At 51.4% G+C, this 20,410-nt stretch overlaps 1 protein-coding gene across 3 annotated transcripts in view; it reads right to left on the bottom strand.

Annotated features, from left to right (window-relative positions):
• Window positions 1-280: 280 nt before the first annotated feature.
• IL15RA (interleukin 15 receptor subunit alpha) overlaps window positions 281-20,410 on the bottom strand; it is a 75,452-nt gene continuing 55,322 nt past the window's right edge. For all 3 annotated transcript variants that reach the window (XM_074976063.1, XM_074976077.1, XM_074976069.1), the window contains 4 exons: window positions 9,697-9,726; window positions 9,169-9,229; window positions 5,084-5,784; window positions 281-747 (listed from right to left, as the gene is read on the bottom strand). In XM_074976063.1, the coding sequence (XP_074832164.1) occupies window positions 5,616-5,784; window positions 9,169-9,229; window positions 9,697-9,726 (260 nt within the window). In that variant the 3' untranslated portion in view covers window positions 281-747; window positions 5,084-5,615. The remainder of the gene's footprint in view (window positions 748-5,083; window positions 5,785-9,168; window positions 9,230-9,696; window positions 9,727-20,410) is intronic.

Here is a 20,410-nt window from a genome sequence, read left to right as displayed (position 1 = left end):
ACAGTTTGAGGTAAACGCCAGCTGGCTCTCAGCTAAGGCTGTAGTGTGTCAGTGGTCTAGGTGCCACTATGTGGGACAGTGAACCACACCTAGGTGTGTGGGTCCCACATGGCCCACAGGACCCAGGGACTTGGCTTTGTGCATGGATTAACCTTGAACTTGAGCTTCTGAGAGCACTTGGTAGCCACTTCCTCCCTGCCTTTGGATATGGTCAGCCTGGCTGACAGCAAGTCTTACTACAGACACCGGAGAAGGTACAGATTGGCAGAGACTGCGTCTAAAGATGTTTATTGGATTCAGTGGTGTACAGACGTGTGGCCCTGTGGCACTGCATCAGAAAAAGCAACAGACAAGGACAGGTCCGTGGTGGAGTAGGAGGCCTATTTGAGAAGGAATATAGGCAGGCGCCCTCCCTGGGAGGGAAAACCGCAATGTAAAATATTCACAAAATATTTCCACTGCATTGCTGCTCTCTGGCAACATCTGTAACAGAACTACGCTGGCAGGTGTGCGGTTGGCAGGACCACCGGTCTCTTGTCTCCTGGAATGTGCAAGCATCTGGGATCAGGTTCAAACAGGTCTCTGAAAGAGCCCCAAGCAAACAATTGTGGCTGACCACAAAAATAGCTGGATGTGGTTCAGGATACATTTCCTGCTCCGCAGACTTGTTTACTTGGGCTTCGGCTGGTAGAAAGAGAAAAATGAGTTGTTGCTTTTTCCCCGCTCGATGGCTTTGTAGGTAAATGCCTGAAAGAAAATGCATAAGAGAGGTCATAGAACCAAATGGAGCAGAGAAAACGGGGTTGGGGGGGAGTTAAGGAGCTGTGTTCATGAATGATTTAGGGCCCTGCACGATGACACATTCAGGGCTCAAACCATCTTGCGTAACAGTATGGTGGGAGAGCACCGGGGGTGGGGGTGGGGAGGAAATCGCTGCAGGGGAAGTCACAAAACTTGAGGCAGCAGGAGATTAAAATCGGATGTGCTTGTCAAAGGCATTTGGCAGGTCAGGGTGGAGATGGTGAATGGTGGTTTCCCTACTTTGCACATCCCTGACTGTAGGAGCAGGCTACAGGTGTCCAGGCCGTCCCAAGCCATCTCTCCCAGCTGCACACCCCAACTACCCCCACCTACATGTGCCTGATGTGGTTGGGACTCGGTTATCTCTTTCCTGACTCTTGGTGCCCTATGGCAGGTGTCCTGCACCTTTTAACTCCTGAGCTCCCCCTACTTGCCACCCACAACATGCTAGAAAAATGTCGCAGCCCAGCCGGTGGTAGCACAGCTGCTGTTCAGCACATGAACAGCCAGGGTCAGCATTAGGCGGTAAGAAACACAGCAACTATCCAGGGCCTCCTGCCACTGGGGCCCTGTAAGGCTAAGCTGCTCAGCATTTGGGTTCAGCCTGAGGAGGAGGGGCTCGGGCTTTGGCTTAGAATTTGGTTTCCGGCCCTGAGCGCCTGCGAGCTTAAAGCAGGCTCTGCTCTCTGGTTTATTGTGGTGGATCTCACCTAAAACCTGCTTGCAGCCCCTGCAGAAACTCCTGAATCTCTGGTTGGGAACTGCTGCCCTACAGCACTGTCTGTAACTGTGCTTCCAGATGAGAATAGCTCCAGTACCTGGGGCTGCAAACCAGCAGTCCGAATTTTTTCTTCCATCCATGGGTGGAATAAATTTTGTTAGGTGCACCAAGGTCCATGTGGATGTGCACCAGCAGTGGAAACACAGGCTGCCAGTTTGGGTGGCTCTGGGCACTCTGCGAATCAACTGTACAGCACCTGAATTCTCCTGGGCAGCTGCCCAAGTGCTCAGCTTACCGGAAACCCTGCTGCAAACTCAGGTGTGATATTGATGAGTGGCTTTACCTTTTGCAGGAGAACTGGCACCACCCAGCTACGGATCCAGCTGATATCACCACAATATAGGCTGTTTGGGGACCTCTTTAAACGGAGACCAGAGACATAGAAAGAAAACAATCCACAGAGTCTCTTTATCTATGGGATTCCCAAGATTTCATTTTTTCACAGGAATCTTTTCCTTACCAGCAGCATGATCGCCCTCAGCAATATCGGCTCCAGAGCCCCACTCTCCCATGCATACCTCAGACTGCATTAGCAAGCGGGTACCCAGAACTTTTCTCAGCTTCCCGATAGATTTCCATTTGTTCTTCTGAGTAACCCTGCCTGGAAATGCTGCAGCTCTATCTTTCCCATACTGGGGAAGCTTTTCCCCTGAGCTAGTGGTTTGCTCTGGGTGCAGGGGTGAAATGCCGACCGAATGAAACCTGAATGAGCCATAGCACCATTGTCATGCAGTAGACCAACGTCTGCATGACTTGGCTGCTAGCTGAGACAGGGAAACTGCCTGCATTGCATAAGGGACCCATCTATGTCACAACATAGGGTAGGGGTGGCTGACCAGTTAGGGGCAAAGCGCGGGGGTAGCATGCAAAAAGCCACGTGGGTAGAGTGCAAAGAGCCATGTATTAGATATTTATTTTTTCTATCTAGCTAGAATATGTATAGCTTTATGTATGTACGTATAGATATGTAGCTGTATAGATCTAGCTAGCTAGAATATGTATAGATAGATAGATAAAAATAAATATATAATATGTGCCTCAATGCCCTCCCCAGAGCCAGGCACCCCCAGGCTCCTCCACCCTCCCCCAGCTCTAACCCAACCTCCCACCTCGCCCTGAGAGCGAGGCATCTCCTCTAACTCCATGCTGGCGACTCACCAGAGTTGCCTGCATGCGCTTCTCCTGCCAAGCAACGGGACATGGGCACAGAGCAGCAGACGGCACTCCCCGCGTGCGGCTCTGCGGAAGAGCCGCGTTTAATGGCTCAAAGAGCTGCATGTGGCTTGAGAACCGTGGGCTGGCCACCCTGGCTATAAGGTAAGAGAGGACGTTCATTTGACTGCGGCCAGTGATCAGTTTACAGCCCTGAAGCATGAGGATGTTTATGCCACATCACTGCCCTGCTGTCTGGAGTGTCGGCAGGTGCTGTGTAGAAGGAGAGACAGCTCTAATTCTTTTTCCAGTGCTTACGAAACATTTTTCTGCACTATCTTTCAAGAGTAACAGAGGAACTCAAAGAGGAAGGATGGCCCAGTGATTAGGGCACTCATCAGGGACAGGACAGCATCACAGTCACGCAAGCAATTGCTGGCTCTGCCACTGACTTCTTATGCAATCTTGGGCAAGTCACTTAGGCTCCTGATGACCCAGTCGTCCTTCCGCACAATGGGGATAGTTAGCCCTGCTCTATTCCACAGAGAGATAGGGAGAAATAGACAAGGTTCACAAATAACAAAACGTCCTGCAGCAGCTGAAAGACTAACAAATTCATTTGGTGGGTAAGACCCACTTCTTCAGATTATAATTCTAACATAACCCTAACAAATCTGTTAGTCTTTAAGGCGCTATAGGACCGCTCGATATTTGTGAAGCCACACACTGACACCACCACCCCTCCGAGACATATTACATGTTGTGAGGTGCTCAAATACTACAGAGGGCAGGCACACAAGTACCTAAGATACACACAAATCAGGTCTGACAACAAAGGTTTTGTCCTTCCAACGGTTTTAAATTTGGGTCTGTTAATGCCATCAAGGTCTCTCTCTTGCTTTCAATTGGCTCTTGATCGACCTCTGAAATTTTAAAAACCTTTCTCTCATACCTCCTTATTCTATCCCTTTCTAGACTTTATCTCTCTAGGTAGAAAGGCAGCTTCCTTCCCTTTCTATTCCTCCATTAGTTTTTTGTTTCCCTTCTCTGGGCCCTTTCTTTTGTTCCACTGAGTGATAAGGTCATCCAGATCAGTGTTTCTCAACCTTTTTTTTTTTTGTTTGTTTTTAAATAAAGTACTCCTTCAGAAATTGTAAATACCCCCAGTACCTACAATTTTCAGACACGCACACTTTTTTTCTACCATTGCAACACTTTTGTTCTACTGTACCAGAGCAAACGGTATTGCGGCGTAGTGTTACTAGTAGGTCTAGTGTTCTAGAACTTCTGAAAACGTTTTCTGAATAACTGTCTGAGTATTCCAGAGCTCGGTCCTTCCACAGAAGTGGAGCTGCTCAGGAGTCAGAGGGGGGCATGCAAGACCAAAGTTTCACCTCGCTTTTATAGACTACTGGCTTCCAAAATCAGACCTTAAAATACAAAAGGGTTGCAACACGCTCTTACTGACCAGTTGTTTACCTTCTTATGTTTACCAAAAAAAATTAGGAAATAAATGAATTAGAATATAAATATTGTATTTAAATGCGGGCGTGTACAACACAGAGCTGTACGAACTGGTCATTGTACGAAATTTGTTTGTACTGACTTTGATAATGCTCTTTACGTAGTGTGTTGAAAAACTAGGCAAATAGCTAGATGAGATGACATACCCCCTAGAAGACCTTGGAGTACTCCAAGGGAAGAGGTACCCCAGTTGAGAACCACTGACCTACATTATCTCTGTTTTGCAGGGCAGTTGAGTTTCAACAGACCTTACCATGGGGAATGTCAATACTTCCCTTACAACACTCTTCCAGAGATGAAGAGACCTACCACCCTTAGGAAGCATCTGGCTGACCTGCTAAGCTTGCTCCTCAAACTGTTTTCAATTTATTTTATGAAACTTTTTAAAATCCTTATTATAAATGTGAAAAATCCAAGCAGAGGCAGCAGGGCTCAGTTCAAGAAAATCCCAACAGGTCTGGCTTTCAGAAGTTCTCATTAACCACACTCCAGCTGAGTGAGTGGAACTGCAGGAATTCTGGGCCTCTGAAATGAGGGCTGAAAGATGGTAAGATAACCAGAAAGGTTGGGTAATGTGGGTCTGGCTGCCGCCCTGAGACAGGCTGCCAGAGACCTGGCAGAGGGGAAGTGGGATCGCCTGCTGTGGCACCAGCTGCCACAGGGCCACCGCCCAGGCCGGCTGCTGCATGGCTGGCTGCCAGTTGCCGCAGGGCTATCTGATTAGAGCTGGTTTCTGGAGCATGTCAGATGAAACAGAATGGCAGATAACCGAAGGTCAGATAATTGGGGTACCACTGTAGAGCTAAAAGCTCTTTTGCAGCTCACCTTTATGTTCCCTCTGTCAGGATCCCAGGTGGCCCAAGGCTATGTTCTTAACTATCAGATCACCAACTTTCTTCTTTCTTCATTGCATATAGGAGGCCGCCTGACATTTTTCAGAACTTTCCGCATGGCGTGTTCTCCTTGGGCATTTAAATCCTGACTGGCTTCTCTTTTGAAAACAACCATTTGTTAAAGTAAGAATTACAAAGAGATGCCCAAGGGACCTCGACACTCTCTTACGAGTACAGGACATTCCATTTTGTTCGTAATTCAGCTCAAAGAACAGAGCAGGGACGTTGTATGATTTGCGAGGTTGCTCCTATCTTTTCTTTGGAACCATGGTGAGACAGGAAACAAGATCTTCTGTATACCTATCACATCTTAGAAATGAGGCTGTAGTTGCAATCTCAAGTTGAATAGCTGCTAATTGACAAGTCAGTGCTTCATGAAACTGTCCTCTTGGTCTTTGTCGGTAGCAAGGATCCCTTCCCCTTTCCAGTTTAACGGATGGACTGATTTTACAAAGTGTTAGTGTTCAACCCGTAGGGGTCCCACAAAATGACGACATCATCTCTGTCCCTTCAGTGGTTTGATCTGGACTGTTTAAGTTATTGTCTTCTGATGGTGTGCCGTGCCTTTGTTCCGCCTCTCCCTCCGTGGTGGGAATGGCTATCAGAGGCAACGCGTACTGTTGCCTCCTGTGGCTGCAAAAGAAAACATCATGGGATTAATGTTGAGAACTGCAGGCTAAAGACACCTGCTCTGCAAGTTGCATATTGTCATGCTTCTGGGTTACAGCTCCATATATGTGTGCATATACAGAGAGAGATACACATCTCATAGAGCTGGAAGAGACTCCAGGAAGTCATCAAGTCCAGTCTCCTGCCCTCAAAGCAGGACCAAGCCCCATCCCTGACAGCTTTTTTACAAATCTGTTTGCCCCAGAGCCCTTAAATGGCCTCCTCAAGGATTGAGTTTATAACCTCAGGTTTAACTGACTAATGCTCAAACCACTGAGCTGCTGTGCCTTGAGGTGCTATGAACTGCCTGTAATTTATGATGTTTGCCATTTATGATTTTCCAAAAGAGCCTTAGCATTAATGAGAATCAAACCCACAGAAATCAGAGATGGAAAAGACCTGCCTGAACAGTTTATTCAGCCCATCAAGGCTGTGGCCACACAGCCAAGTTATTTCAGGATAACAGCTGCTATTTTGAAGTGACTTTGTGAGCAGCTACACTATGCACACGCTGTTTTAAAATAAGTTTGAAATAGCAGGCGCGTTATTTTGAATTTCATAAGCCTCATTGCAGGAGAAATAGCGCCGATTTCAAAATGAGCCACGCTGGCATCCAATGGCAGCATTTCCAAATAGGCACCGTGTGTTTCGACATGTTATTTCAAAATAGCTAGGTGCTATTTCTAAATGCATTCTTGTGTATAGCTGTGTTATTCTGAGAGAAGCTATTTCAGAATAGCTATTCCGGAGTGGATTATTGGATTATTACAAAATCTATTACCCAGGGGCCTGGGGCAAACAGATTAAAAAAAAATTATAAGGGATGGTTCTTGGTCCTGCCAGGAGGGCAGAGGTTGGACTAGATGATCTCCTGAGGTCCCTTCCCATTCTGGAAGATGAATGTATGTAAAATAATGCTGCCATGTACACATAGCCCTACAAAACAGCACCGATCTCGGAGTATAATAGTTCCGAGTGCTCTAAAGGGTCGAACTTGAAATGATTCATACCATAGGCCTTCTCCCAAGTTCCTCTGAAGGCTATTTCACAATCTCAGAGCTCAGTAACTTGTTGTGACAGTTTCTGATGATGTTCTGGCTCAATCTTCCCTTCTAGATTTCATCAGCTCTTTTCCTAACTTTGCCACGGTACAACGATGAACAATTCTCTTCTGTGACAAAGTCCCTTGTCAGCCCCTGCGGGTCCCTGTGCTTCCTGGCGGTTCTATGCTGCCTCAGAGACTCACGGAGACCCCTTATCTGCCCAGGCCTTTCCAAAGGCAGGCGTCTCCGCTTAGCGAGCCATCCTCATCATAGGCAACTCCAGAATGGGGAGAATAAAGCCAGTCCCCTTGCAGGCCCGCGCCTGCTCCAGTGGAGTAATCCCTCTAGGGAAGGGCGGGGGGAGTCCAGACCCACCCTCCACCCTGGACTCCAGCCCAGGGTCCCTACGAGGATAAGAGGCAACTGGCAACTCCTTGCCAGAGGATGTTGTAAAGACCAGGACTTTAACGGGGTTCAATAAAGAACTAGATAATTCATGGAGGTTGGGTCCATTGATGGCTATTAGCCAGGATGGGTAGGAATGGTGTCCCTGGCCTGTTTGTCAGAGGCTGGAGATAGATAGCAGGAGAAAGATCGCTTGATCATTCCCTGTTCTGTTCCTTCCCTCTGGGGCACCTGGCACTGGCCTCTGTCTTAAGACAACACACTGGACTAGATGGACCTTTGGTCTGACCCAGTGTGGCCATTCTAAGGTTCTTAATATCTCCCTAGGTTCACAGATTGAACTCTTTGCTCCTACAATGAGCCCATTTATTCCCCCAAGTATCAGAGGGGTAGGCGTGTTAGCCTGTATCTGCAAAAACAACGAGAAGTCCTGTGGCATCTTATAGACTAACAGATACATTGGAGCATAAGCTTTTGTGAGCAAAGACCCGCTTCATCAGATGCAATCTGCATCTCTGCCCATGAAAGCTTATGCCCAATATATCTGTTAGTCTGCAAGTGCCACAGGACTTCTCGTTATTTATTCCTCCATAACAGTAATTATGGAGGCAGCTATTTTTAGGCGAAGAACGAAGGCAAGTTGAAGTCCCCTTTGAAAATGGGATCTTTGACCTTTCTTTAAGAGTAAATCCAGGCTGCCTCTTACATAATTACTGTTCTTCTGAACTCTTTCCAACTGCAATACAAAAACTAATTCCATTGTTGTGATTAGGATGCCTTTTAAGATGGATTCGTTTTAAACGTTTAAACAAGACATAAAAGCCTGTTTATAAAATACAGGTTGAAACACTCTCAACTGGCACTCTCTGGTATGGCAAAGGTGGCCAAGTTTCCCATGGTCCCATCAGGTTTGTTTCCAGCCACCAGTCTTGGCTCTCAGTGTTCTGTGCTGTTATTTAGCTGTACATTATCTCTAAAAAAACAAAAAGCAGTCAAGTAGCACTTCAAAGACTATCAAAATAGTTTATTAGGTGAGCTCACCTAATAAACTATGTTGCTAGTCTTTAAAGTGCTACTTGACTGCTTTTTGTTTTGATAGTGTATAGACTAGCATGGCTTCCTCTCTGTTATTATCTCTAAATGTCTTCTAGGAACCCAGTAAGCAGTGGAAGTGTTGGTAATGCTGCTAGACAGTACTGACCTCCTGTGGTTTGGTACTGGTCAGATCCTTGGGGTGCTGGACTAGAGAATTTCAACCTGTAGAAGAATGTATCAAAATGCAAGCGGTGGCACCCAAGTGTTCTGATTTGGAAACTGACTTAAGAGTATTGAGGTGAATTTCACCTGTGTGTAGGGGGCCAGCCCAGAGCCTGTTCCCCCATTAAGTTCCACTCAAGCCCCTGTTTGAGGATGTAAGCAGAATTTATGAGGTGCATAGGACAGTCCTCAGCCAGACAGAATTTTCACTCATTGATGCTTAACTGAGGTGTAATTTAATGTTCAGACACACATCTCTGACAGCTGAAAGGGACCTCAGGAGGTCACCTCATCTGATCCCCAGCCTTCTGAGAAGGCCCAAGCACCATCCCTGACATATATTTGTCCCAGTGCCTAAATGGCCTCCTCAGGGATTGAGCTCACAACCCTGGGTTTAGCAGGCCAGCAGTCAAACCACCAAGCCTTCCCTCCCCGCTGCCAGGTGCCACACTCAGTTGGAGAGACAGGTTATGACTGGGCTTGTCAAAGTTGCCAAGGGGATTAAGGTGCACAGTTTCACAATTTTCCTGGGAATTACTGGGAGCCAAGGACTAAATTCCCCGCATGCCTTTGAAAAAATGGAGGCTGCTTCTTTCTTGCAAGCAGGCTACATTGCATCATATTACATTCTTGGAATACTCACACTCGCTGCCTCCAGAGACAACAGAATACAACAGCTGCCATGACCAGGAAGACGGGAAACCCTGCCAGAGAAGAAAACAAAAACTAAACTCTTTTGTATTTGATATAAAGACCAGTGATCTGACACCTACAGCTCAGAATTTAAGAACCCTGGCATCCGGGCCAAATCTGCATTCTAGTAAATGCTTCTGCTCTTGGGTGAAAAGTACCAAAAGGATCTTTATTAACTGGAGATCTGGCACCCTCATTTACATCTCATTTGCAAGATGACTCTTCCTATAGCATGGTGCCCCTCCCACCACAACAGGACACTGGCTCAGGCATGGTGTGGAGGGAAGATGACCACCTGTTAAGCTGGGCTTTTTTCTCAGAAAGTCTCCCATTCCAACACCAGCCTTGCCACAGCCTCACTGGAGGGAGCAGATGCAGCTGGGTGAGCTGTGGCTGCTGGTATCGACGTAACAAACAAAAGCAAACCAGAAACCAGATTTACAGACTATAAACCTTAATAGAGGGGAAGAGTTCTTACCCACAGAGGAGAGCATAACGTGGGTGGAAACTGTAAAAGAACACAAAAGAGTGGATGTTTACAACTAGACTACCATGCCACCAGAGCAGGACGCCCCCTCCTCCCTCCCACCCACGCTGCCAGCCCCTGCAAAATCAGCAGAGCAACCCGGTGAGCAAAGCAAGCCCATATGCAGCGTGTAGCCTGTGCGTGACTCGGGGTGAGGGTGGGGGATAAGGGGGGCAGGGGAGCAAATTTATAATTCTCCATTGAGTGCCTGGTTTGTCTCATTTCTGAGATGCTTGAATTAATTGGTTAACGGGCAAGTTAGGCCCAGTGGGTGCGTAACCCACACCTACCAGGGCTGGTTCGCTGTCCCATGTAGTGGCACCTAGATCACTTGCACAGAGAAACAAGGAGTCTTCTCTACAGCCTTAGCTGAGCACTGGCTTTTAGCTCAAATGGCAGAAACGCCTGCACTAAGCTCCCGAGGTCCCAGGCTTGAGCCTGCTCGTGGGCAGTTACAGGTGCAACTCTAATCTCTCCTTCCCACTATCTCTAAGGATGGATTTCTCCTTCTAATTCTCCATTAAGGAACAAATTAAGGCTGGATTATGCCTGATCCCCACACACTTAGTCACAAGACAGAGATGCAGGTGAGAACCTTCCCATCCGATTCTCCTGCAGTTCCTCTTCCCCAAGCATCGGAATAACTTCCTCCTAGGAGTCTTGTGCTGCTGGCGCACCCGAGGGAAGGGGCAAAGAGCTGACAAGCCCTGATTCTCCTGCTGCACCAGGTAGGACGCAAGACTGGACGGGCCATCCTGGGTCATGAAATCTACCAGACAATCTCATTTGCAATCCATCCGGCTGGCCAGGCTGCACCTATGGGCTACGTCTACACGTGCACTCTACATCGAAATAGCTTATTTCGATGTAGCGACATCGAAATAGTCTATTTCGATGAATAACGTCTACACGTCCTCCAGGGCTGGCAACGTCGACGTTCAACTTCGATGTTGGGCAGCACCACATCGAAATAGGCGCTGCGAGGGAACGTCTACACGCCAAAGTAGCACACATCGAAATAAGGGTGCCAGGAACAGCTGCAGACAGGGTCACAGGGCAGACTCAACAGCAAGCCCCTCCCTTAAAGGGCCCCTCCCAGACACAGTTGCACTAAACAACACAAGATCCACAGAGCTGATAACTGGTTGCAGACCCTGTGCATGCAGCATGGATCCCCAGCTGCTGCAGCAGCAGCCAGAAGCCCTGGGCTAAGGGCTGCTGCACACGATGACCATAGAGCCCTGCAGGGGCTGGAGAGAGCGTCTCTCAACCCCTCAGCTGATGGCCGCCATGGCGGACCCCGCTATTTCGATGGTGCGACTTCAAAGTGGGGCGCTATTCCCATCCCCTCATGGGGTTAGCGGCTTCGACGTCTCGCCGCCTAACGTCGATTTCAACTTCGAAATAGCGCCCAACACGTGTAGCCGTGACGGGCGCTATTTCGAAGTTGGTGCCGCTACATCGAAGTAGCGTGCACGTGTAGACGCAGCCATGGTGGGCAGCAGCAGAGAACGCTGTTACTCCAGAAGCGATGCAGCTCCTTGCTTGCCCTGGTGCCGTGCAGAGTTTAAGAGGCTGAACCTACACATCTGGGAAGGCATCCACAGCACAGAGCATTGGGTCCAGCACCTCACCTCCTTACCCAGCCTGGGCTAGGAATTACGCAAACCATTCCTCCCCCTCCGCCCCATGCACGAGGGAGGGGGCAATGTAGCAAGACAGGGAATTGCCTTCCCAAAACTGCTCCCACTCCGCAGCTGCCTGGGAAGGCTGGGACAGCAGCATGACAGCTCTGGCCCTCCAGGTGGTCCGGAAGGATCAGGTGGGGGGGTTGGGTGGGGCTTGGTTCCGCAGAGGGGAGAAGGCTGCTGGCCTCAGGGTGGAAGGGGTGGAGCCTTGGGTGGAAGGGGCAGGGTAGGGGCAGGGATTGTCTTGCCCAGCTGAGCCTTCATCCGCTGCCCTAGGGCCCTGGTGATCCGAAGGGCCCAGAGCTCCACGCCAGCACCGCTGAGACCGTGGCAGCAGCAGCGCCCGGAGTCCTGGGCCTTTGAAAACACTGCCAGAGACCTGCGCAGCAAACTCCAGGCAGTGCTGAGAGGCTGGGCATGCTGTAGTCCAGGCGTCTGAGGGCTCACTGCCCTGACCCTACCCCTTCCACACGAAGCCTCGCCCCTTCCAGCAGCATAAAGACGCCCTTATCCCCGCACCTTACTCAGGAGCCCGGCAGGCCTCTCGGCTCCCCTGCCTATGACTGAAAGAAAGGGAAGTCTTGGGATGAAGTTACTGGACTGAGAATTAGAAGATCTGGTTTCAGGGATGCGCAGACGCCGTAGAGAGGGGACCAGATCTGGATCTCCGTTGTGTCAATTTTGTTTCAAAATAAAATCTAGGACCCTGGCAGACTCATATCCTCTGCCTTTTATTCGTCCCTTATAAGCTAGGAAAATGGGCAGCCATCAGGCACCTACCAAAGAGAAGTGCTCATATCTGAGCCTTACGATTTGCAGGAACTTCACCCATTTATCCTCATGGCTCCACCTTGGCCTGGTCTACACCAAGAGACAACAGTTGACCTGAGATATGCAACTCCAGCTACGTGAGCAGCACAGCTGGAGTCAATATAACTCGGGTCAGATTTCTCTGCTGTCTCCACAGCGCTCCCGATGGATGGGAGAAAGTCTTCTGGCAAATTCTCTTACTCCTCATGACTCCGAGGTGTCAACTGGGATGCCCTGAACGTTCAGTTTAGCATCAGAGCAGTCGCCGTGTTAGTCTGTATCTTCAAAAACAACAGGAAGTCCTGTGGCACCTTACAGAAAGAGAAGTTACTCACCGTAGTAATGGTGGTTCTTCGAGATGTGTCCCCGTGGGTGCTCCACCATAGGTGACGGCTTGGCCGGCGCCGCAGATCGGATCTTCCAAGCAGTTTCTGCCGGACCGCGCATGCGCCAGCGCGCGCCGCTCCCTGGCGCGCTCCTGGCCATGTGCGCGATCCGGTCCCCGCCAGTTCCTCGACCAACCGCCTCGGTTGCCCCTGCAAAACACTAACAGAGATCCGAAGCGGGGAGGATGGGCGGGAAGTGGAGCACCCACGGGGACACATCTCGAAGAACCACCGTTACTACGGTGAGTAACTTCTCTTTCTTCTTCGAGTGTCCCCGTGGGTGCTCCACCATAGGTGACTACCCAGCAGTAACCCAGATAGGTGGTGGGTAATCGGATTATGTGCAGCTGGTCCCCGAGAGGACCGCTGCAGAGAGACGGGTATCCTCTTGGAATACCCTGTGAAGGGCGTAATGTTTGGCGAACGTGTCGTAGGATGACCAGGTCGCCGCTCTGCAAATGTCTTTCAATGCAACGCCCTTGAAAAAGGCTGTTGATGCTGCCACCGCCCTGGTGGAATGAGCCCTGGGAGTGGCCGACAAAGGAGTCTTTCTGAGCTCGTAGCACATTTTTATGCAGGATACAATGTGCTTTGAGATTCTCTGCAATGAGAGACCTTCTCCTTTAGATTTGGGAGCGAGGGAGACCAGGAGTCTATCCGTTTTTCGGAAGGACTTGGTCCTGTCTACGTAGAAGGCTAGCGCCCTCCTCACACCCAGGAGGTGTAGGCGTGCCTCTTCGCTGGAGTCATGAGGCTTTGGATAGAACGAGGGTAGAACAATAGGTTCATTGATGTGAAACTCAGAAGAAACTTTGGGAACAAAGGCTGGATGCAGCCGTATGGTTACCGCCTCCTTGGAAAAGACAGTGCAGGGTGGCGTTGCCATGACTGCCGCAAGCTCGCTCACCCGACGGGCTGACGTAATTGCAAGAAGAAAGGTCGTCTTTACTGTAAGGAGGCGAAGGGGAACCGTGGCCAAGGGCTCGAACGGTGGTCCCATGAGTGTGGTAAGCACCAGGTCCAAGCTCCACGAAGGTGGAATCGGTTTCCGAGGGGGGTATAGGTTTACCAACCCTTTGAGGAACCTGGTAACCATAGGGTGGGCGAACACCGTGTGCCCTCCCTCCTCATGTCTGAACGCCGAGATGGCGGCAAGGTGGACCTTTAACGAGGATAGCGAGAGTCCTGCTCTCTTGAGGTCCAGTAAATACTCTAGAATTGTAGGTATAGGCACCGAAAGGGGGGCCAGCTGCTTGGTAGAACACCAAGCCATGAAGCGAGTCCATTTTTGTTTGTAGGTTTTCCTAGTGGAAGTCCTCCTGCTACTTTCTAGGACTTGCTGTACTTCCACTGTGCATGTGCTCTCTAGGGAGCTGAGCCATGGATTAGCCACGCTTGCAGTCGCAGGCTTTGGGGGTGCGGATGCACTATGGACCCCTGGGCTTGCGTGAGCAGATCCGGCGCCACCGGAAGAGGCATCGGTGGGCGGTCCGACAGGCGCAGGAGTAGGGGGAACCATGGTTGGCGATCCCAAGTTGGGACTATCAGGATCATCCGAGCCTTGTCTCTCCTGGCTTTTTGCAGAACCTTGTGGATCAGCACTGCGGGGGGAAACGTGTAAAGCAGGGGGCCTCCCCACGGGATCGCGAACGCGTCCCCCAGGGACCCCCGGCCCAGCCCTGCTCTGGAGGAGAATCGTGGGCACTGTTTGTTGTGCTGAGTGGCAAACAGATCTATTTGGGGAAACCCCCATGCGTGGAAAATCGGCCGTAGTAGATCGGGACGGATCTGCCACTCGTGGGTGAGCGCAAAACGTCTGCTCAACTGGTCTGCCTTCACGTTGTGCGTGCCCGGCAAGTAGGAGGCTCTCAGGATTATATCGTGGGCGATGCACCAGTTCCATAGGCGGACTGCTTCCGCGCATAAGGTACGGGATCGAGCTCCTCCTTGCCTGTTTATGTAAAACATGGTGGAGGTATTGTCTGTACTGATCCCGACGACTTTGCCTTGTATACGGTCTCGAAAGTGTTTGCAGGCGTTGAACACTGCTCTGAGCTCTAAAACATTGATATGTAGAGACTGTTCCGTGGGTGACCACAGTCCTTGAGCCACCTCTTCGCCCATGTGCGCTCCCCACCCTATGAGGGAGGCATCCGTAGTGAGGAAAACCGATATTTGCGGCTGATGGAAGGGTACCCCTGTTAGCAAGTTCCCGGGGTTTACCCACCATTGCAGGGATTCGCGCACCCCAGGTGGGGGCGACACCACCCTGTGAACGGTGTGTACTGCCGGCTTGTATACACTTGCCAGCCAATGTTGCATGCTGCGCATGTGCAACCTGGCGTTCTGTACCACAAACGTAGCCGCTGCCATGTGGCCCAGCAGCTGCAAGCACGTCAAGACCGGCACCGTAGGGCTGAAGGTGATGACCTGCACGAGGGAACTGATGGCTCGAAAGCGAGCCTCTGGTAGGTATACTCTCGCCGAGACCGAGTTTATGCGAGCCCCTATGAACTCTATGTCCTGTGAGGGGTCTATCTTTGATTTTGCCAGATTGATAACCAGGCCAAGTGAGGAGAACGTGTTTGCTGTGACGCGTATCATGCGGAGAACCTCCCTTTTCGAGGTCCCTTTGAGCAGGCAGTCGTCCAGATACGGGAAAATAAACACCCCCTGTCTGTGCAGGTAGGCTGACACCACTGCCAAGGTCTTGGTGAAGACTCTGGGGGCCGAGGAAAGGCCAAACGGTAGGACCTTGTATTGGAAGTGTTTGTTGCCCACCATGAACCGGAGAAAACGTCGGTGAGCCGGATGAATGGTTATGTGGAAGTACGCGTCTTGTAGATCGAGGGCTGCGAACCAGTCTCCATCGTCCAGTGCTGTAAGGATGGAGGCAATAGTGATCATCCAAAAACGTTGCTTGCGCAGATACCTGTTGAGGCCACGAAGGTCTAAGATGGGCCTCCAGCCTCCTGTCTTTTTCTCCGTCAGGAAATACCGAGAGTAGAACCCTTTCCCTTGCAGTTGCTCCGGCACCTTTTCCACCGCCCCTATGAACTCTAGGTGGGCCACCTCCTGCCTGAGCCTGGCTACATGGGAGGCCTCCTGGGGGTGGGGCTTGGGCGGGGGTCGCGGTGGCGGGAGCGACTGGAAGGGAATGGCGTACCCCGTGGCTATGATCTCCAGCACCCATTTGTCTGTGGTGATCCTTTGCCACTGGTCGTAGAATGGTCGGAGGCGATGGTGAAAAAGTCGTTTCGGATGATCTTGTGCAATGGTGGTGATGGCGCAGCCCTGGATTTGTATGTCAAACTTGTGGCCTTTGGCCCCGCCCCGAGGACGGACGGCCCTGTTGTGAGCGTCGCCTGGGGGTTCTGTACTGCTGGTGCTGCTGATGCCGCCCTTGCTCGTAACCCCTGTGATACTGGGGGCGCTGTTGCTGGTATTGGTACCGCCTTTGCTGTGGGTAGTACCTTTTCTTTGAGTATGGAGGGGTGTAAATCCCCAGGGTCCTGAGTGTGGCTCTTGAATCTTTACTGGAATGAAGGACCGAGTCAGTTGATTCAGCAAACAGCTTCTGCAAGTCGACGGGAAGGTCGATTATCTTCGCCTGCAGATCTCTCGGTATGCCCGAGGTCTGGAGCCAGGACTCCCGTCGCATCACCACTGCAGTTGCTGTGGAACGTGCTGCCGTGTCCGCAACGTCCAAAGCAATCTGAACTTCCATCCTCGCAGCCGCGTAGCCCTCTTGCACTATGGCCTTGAGGACCGGCTTTTTGTCCTCTGGAAGCGAGTCCATGAGGGAAGTTAATCTGGCATAGTTGTCGAAATTATGGTTCGCCAAGTGCGCTGCATAATTTGCCATTCGCAAGGTTAAAGTGGAGGAGGAGTAGACCTTTCTGCCGAACAGCTCTAGCTTCTTGGCATCTTCGTCCGTTCCCCCTGTTTTAAATTGAGATGTTTTTAATCTTTGCTGCGAGGACTCCACCACCAAGGAGTTTGGCTGGGGGTGGCTAAACAAGAACTCCATGCCCTTCGCCGGCACGAAGTATTTCTTATCCGCTCTCTTTTGGACAGGCGGAATAGTTGCCGGGGTCTGCCATATGGTAGTGGCGGACTCCAAGATCGCTTCATCAAGCGGGATTGCTACTCTGGAGGAGGCCGGGGAGCTCAAATTTTTAAGGAGCTTATGATGTTTCTCTTGCACTTGTGCTGTCTGGATGCCTTGCGTGAAAGCTACCCTCTTAAACAGCTCCTGAAACTGTTTGAGATCGTCCTTGGGATGGACGTCCCCTAAGGCCGTGGCCTCATCCGGGGAGGAAAACGAGGAACCGCTGGGGTACATTTCTTTGGACCCTTCCGGTTCTTGATGGTGATGGTGCGCCCTCTCGCTGGAGGTTTGCGAGGGAAAATCTCGTGGGTCCACGGCCAGTCCCCCCTGGGATGCTTGAGTCTCCGTCCCCGATCGCGATTGCCCTCGGGGGTACGAGGTAGTATGTGGGGATCTTTCCCTGGTAGATTGCCGATGGTGTCCATGCCCCGCGTGGTAGGGACGACCATGGCAGTATAGGCACTGTTCCTGGGAAGGTGACCTTGACCATTCCCCTTGCACGTACCCTCTGTGTCTGGGAGAGGGGGATCGTCGAGACACTGGAGAGAGCGATTTTGCATAATAGTCCAGCGTTTCAAATCCCAGGAAGGGCGAGGGTGGTGCCAGCCATGGGGAGGCTGATTGCAGGAAAGGAGAAGGGGGCTCCGGGTAGGCTAGGGGGGACCCCTGCCTTCTGGTTGGAGTCTGCAACATGAGCGGAGGGCTGTGAGAAAAGAGCTCCACAGCCCTGTCTGGAGAGGGGCTGCAGTGCCTCCTCTTGTGTGCAGCCTTCCCCCTCCCTTGAGGAGGTAACTGCGCCCCCTGATGGGCGGGGGATCCCGGCCCCGTCGGCACCGTGCTAGGCACGCTCGAGGGCGGTGCCGCACGTGCGGAGTCCTTCTGCGCCTGCAGGCTACGTGCCTGCGCGCTCTGCACCGCCGGTTCCCCGGGGGTCGGTGCCGCTGCCTGCGGTGCCGCTGGTACCGGCGCTTGCTTAGCCGCCGCCCTGCCTGCGGTGCGGGGCGGCTGGCTGATCATCGGAGGCTGAGCCGCTTCCACGTGGCTCTCCGTGCCGCCGCCGATCAGCTGTTGCTGCGGCTGGGGGCTGCGTGCTCCTCCCGTCCCGCTCACTGTTGCTGCCGGCAGGGATCGGGTTGGAGAAACTTTCCTCCGTTTTTGCGCTGATGGAGTGAGGGAGGCAGCTTTCCTTCTAAGGGCCCCGGAGGGTCCCTCCTGCTGCGGCCGCTCCGGCACGTCTGGCTGGAGGGCCTTGTCAAGAAGCAGCAGTTTAATTCTCATCTCCCTGTCTCTCCGTGCTCTGGTCGTTAACTTTGCACAGAAGGCGCATTTTTGTGCCACATGGGACTCCCCCAGGCACCTTATGCATAGACTGTGCCCATCGGACACTGGCATCGCCTCTCGGCAGGACTCACATTTTTTAAAGCCTGAGGAGGACATTGTTGGTGAGTCTTTGAGTTTGTTTGTGGGTACTTAGCACTTCTTTGTGCTGTTTCCCCGTCCGATGGCCTGCCTCCGCAGGAGGGCTGATGGCCCTAGCTCCCGGCCTCCGGCGCTTGTTACTGGGACTGGCTTGAGCTGTCCCTCCGTAGCTTGTTTGTTGTTTGTTTTTTTTTTTGTTTTTTTTTTTTTTTACAAAATAACAACCGGTTACTTATGGTATCCTAAAGAACTGAAAAACTTTAAAGAGAAAACAAATAAAGTCGTTGAATACGCTATGTGGCTTTAGCCTAGTCGGATTCCGTCTGCAGCCGACGGCGGTTGAGAGGAACTGGCGGGGACCGGATCGCGCACATGGCCAGGAGCGCGCCAGGGAGCGGTGCGCGCCGGCGCATGCGCGGTCCGGCAGAAACTGCTTGGAAGATCCGATCTGCGGCGCTGGCCAAGCCGTCACCTATGGTGGAGCACCCACGGGGACACTCGAAGAAGAATAACAGATATTTTGGAGCATAAGGTTTTGCAGGCAAAGACCCGCTTTGTCAGATGCAAGAGTCGGGGGGTTTCAGAGGAAGATTTAAACCCTCTTTAAATCCCTCCTTAAATCTTCCTCTGAACCCCCACCCCAACTTATGCATCTGATGAAGCGGGTCTTTGCCCATAAAAGCTTATGCTCCAAAATATCTTTTAGTTCATAAAGTGCTCCAGGACTTCTTGTTGTTCAGTTTAGCGTGTCCCTAGCGAACTCTGAGAGACCAATCTCTGCTGAGGGAAGCGCAGCCACACTTTTAGAAACTTACTTGAAAAAAACAAGCAGAGGTAGGGAGGGGGAGGCCCACAACAGCCCTATGGGTTTAAATTTGATTGAGTGACAGATGAGTTGTGCTGATATGTGTCATCCTAGTCCCCGGTGCCTTTTACGGACCGCTTCAGAGTCTGGAAGGATTGGCGGTGGCTGCTCATGGAGGGTCAGGCCTGGAAAGGCTGTGAACACTCAGCCGCCACAGAGCTGTGGAGGCGGCAGGCTGGATGAGCAAGGAATTGTGGGTTGTGATGGAGGTGAGCTGGCTGAGCTGGGGACGTGGTGAGGAGAAGGACGAGTACAGTAGGGGACGCTGCAGGTTAGTGGAGAGGTAGAAAGGTGAATGGGTGACTTTATTAATGCACTAGATTAGCTAGCTAGGTTGGGGCAGAGGTTAAGACTGAGTGTGACTCACTCCAACTCAGCAAAAGTAGCTGGGCCAGTGTGTGCTACCTAGACCTCTGGCCTAGTGAGCTCAGGGCTGGAGAAGTACTGAGGCCATGACTAGAGGTGAGCAGTTTCCCTTCTTTCTCCTCCTCCTCCTCTTTTCCAGGCCTGCCTCATAACTCCCCACCCCAAAGGCCAGTGTGGAAGCCAGAGATGCTGTGGTCTTTCTCTAGAGGATGGACTAGGCCTGGCATGGGAGCAGTAAGGGGGCCCAGAGATGCAATGTGAATTGAGAGCGCTAGAGAAGGATGAAACAACCAGGGGGTCTAAGCAACCCAGTGAATCTGAAGAGGCTCCGAGACCCATAAGGTGTGCGGGCAGGGGCGCTGGGACAGGATGGTGATAGACCATGCGGGAGGCTGGCGGGGCTGGCCACCTGCTAGGCAGAGGGGTGGGAAGGAGACCACCAAGTAAAGTGGGATGTGCAGCATCTTGGAAAGGAGTGATGGAAAAGATGGGAGGATTCGTAAAAACAATGAAAAGGAGAGAAGTTGAAGAGAAAAAATGTGAAAAGCCTAGACGAGGAGGCAGGAAGGGAGTAAAGGGAGCAGGGAAGAGCGAAACAGCAAGGAATGATGCACACATTTAAGGACAGATTATTTGTTCCTTCCTCCCATGCCCCAAGGCCTAGACTGGGCCAAATATTTCCCCATTCTTTGCCTGCTGGGCCTTTTCCATTACAGCTACCCCTTCTAGTGACTGCAAAGAGGCCACACTGCTCACACTTGGGTGCCTTACGGTCAGCCTCTAGATTCTCATTCAGGTACCTAAATTAATGGCCTGGTTGGGGGAGGTGCTCCCGTAAACAAATGGGCCCTATGAGAAGCCCAGTGACTCTGAGAGGAGGCCTCATGCCCCCACCCACCAAGTCTGAAATACAGCTGCCGGGTATCCAAGTTTCGTACGAATGTCTCCGTGAGTGTTTTGCATTTAGTTGGCGAGTTTGTGTTGCAGAAGGAACAACAAGAAAGGAAGTGAGCTGGGCTTG

The sequence above is a fragment of the Carettochelys insculpta genome, chromosome 1 (genome assembly GCF_033958435.1).
Source record: "Carettochelys insculpta isolate YL-2023 chromosome 1, ASM3395843v1, whole genome shotgun sequence".
In the NCBI taxonomy this organism is placed as follows: Eukaryota; Metazoa; Chordata; order Testudines; family Carettochelyidae; genus Carettochelys; species Carettochelys insculpta.
This window is presented reverse-complemented; position numbering and strand designations above follow the sequence as displayed.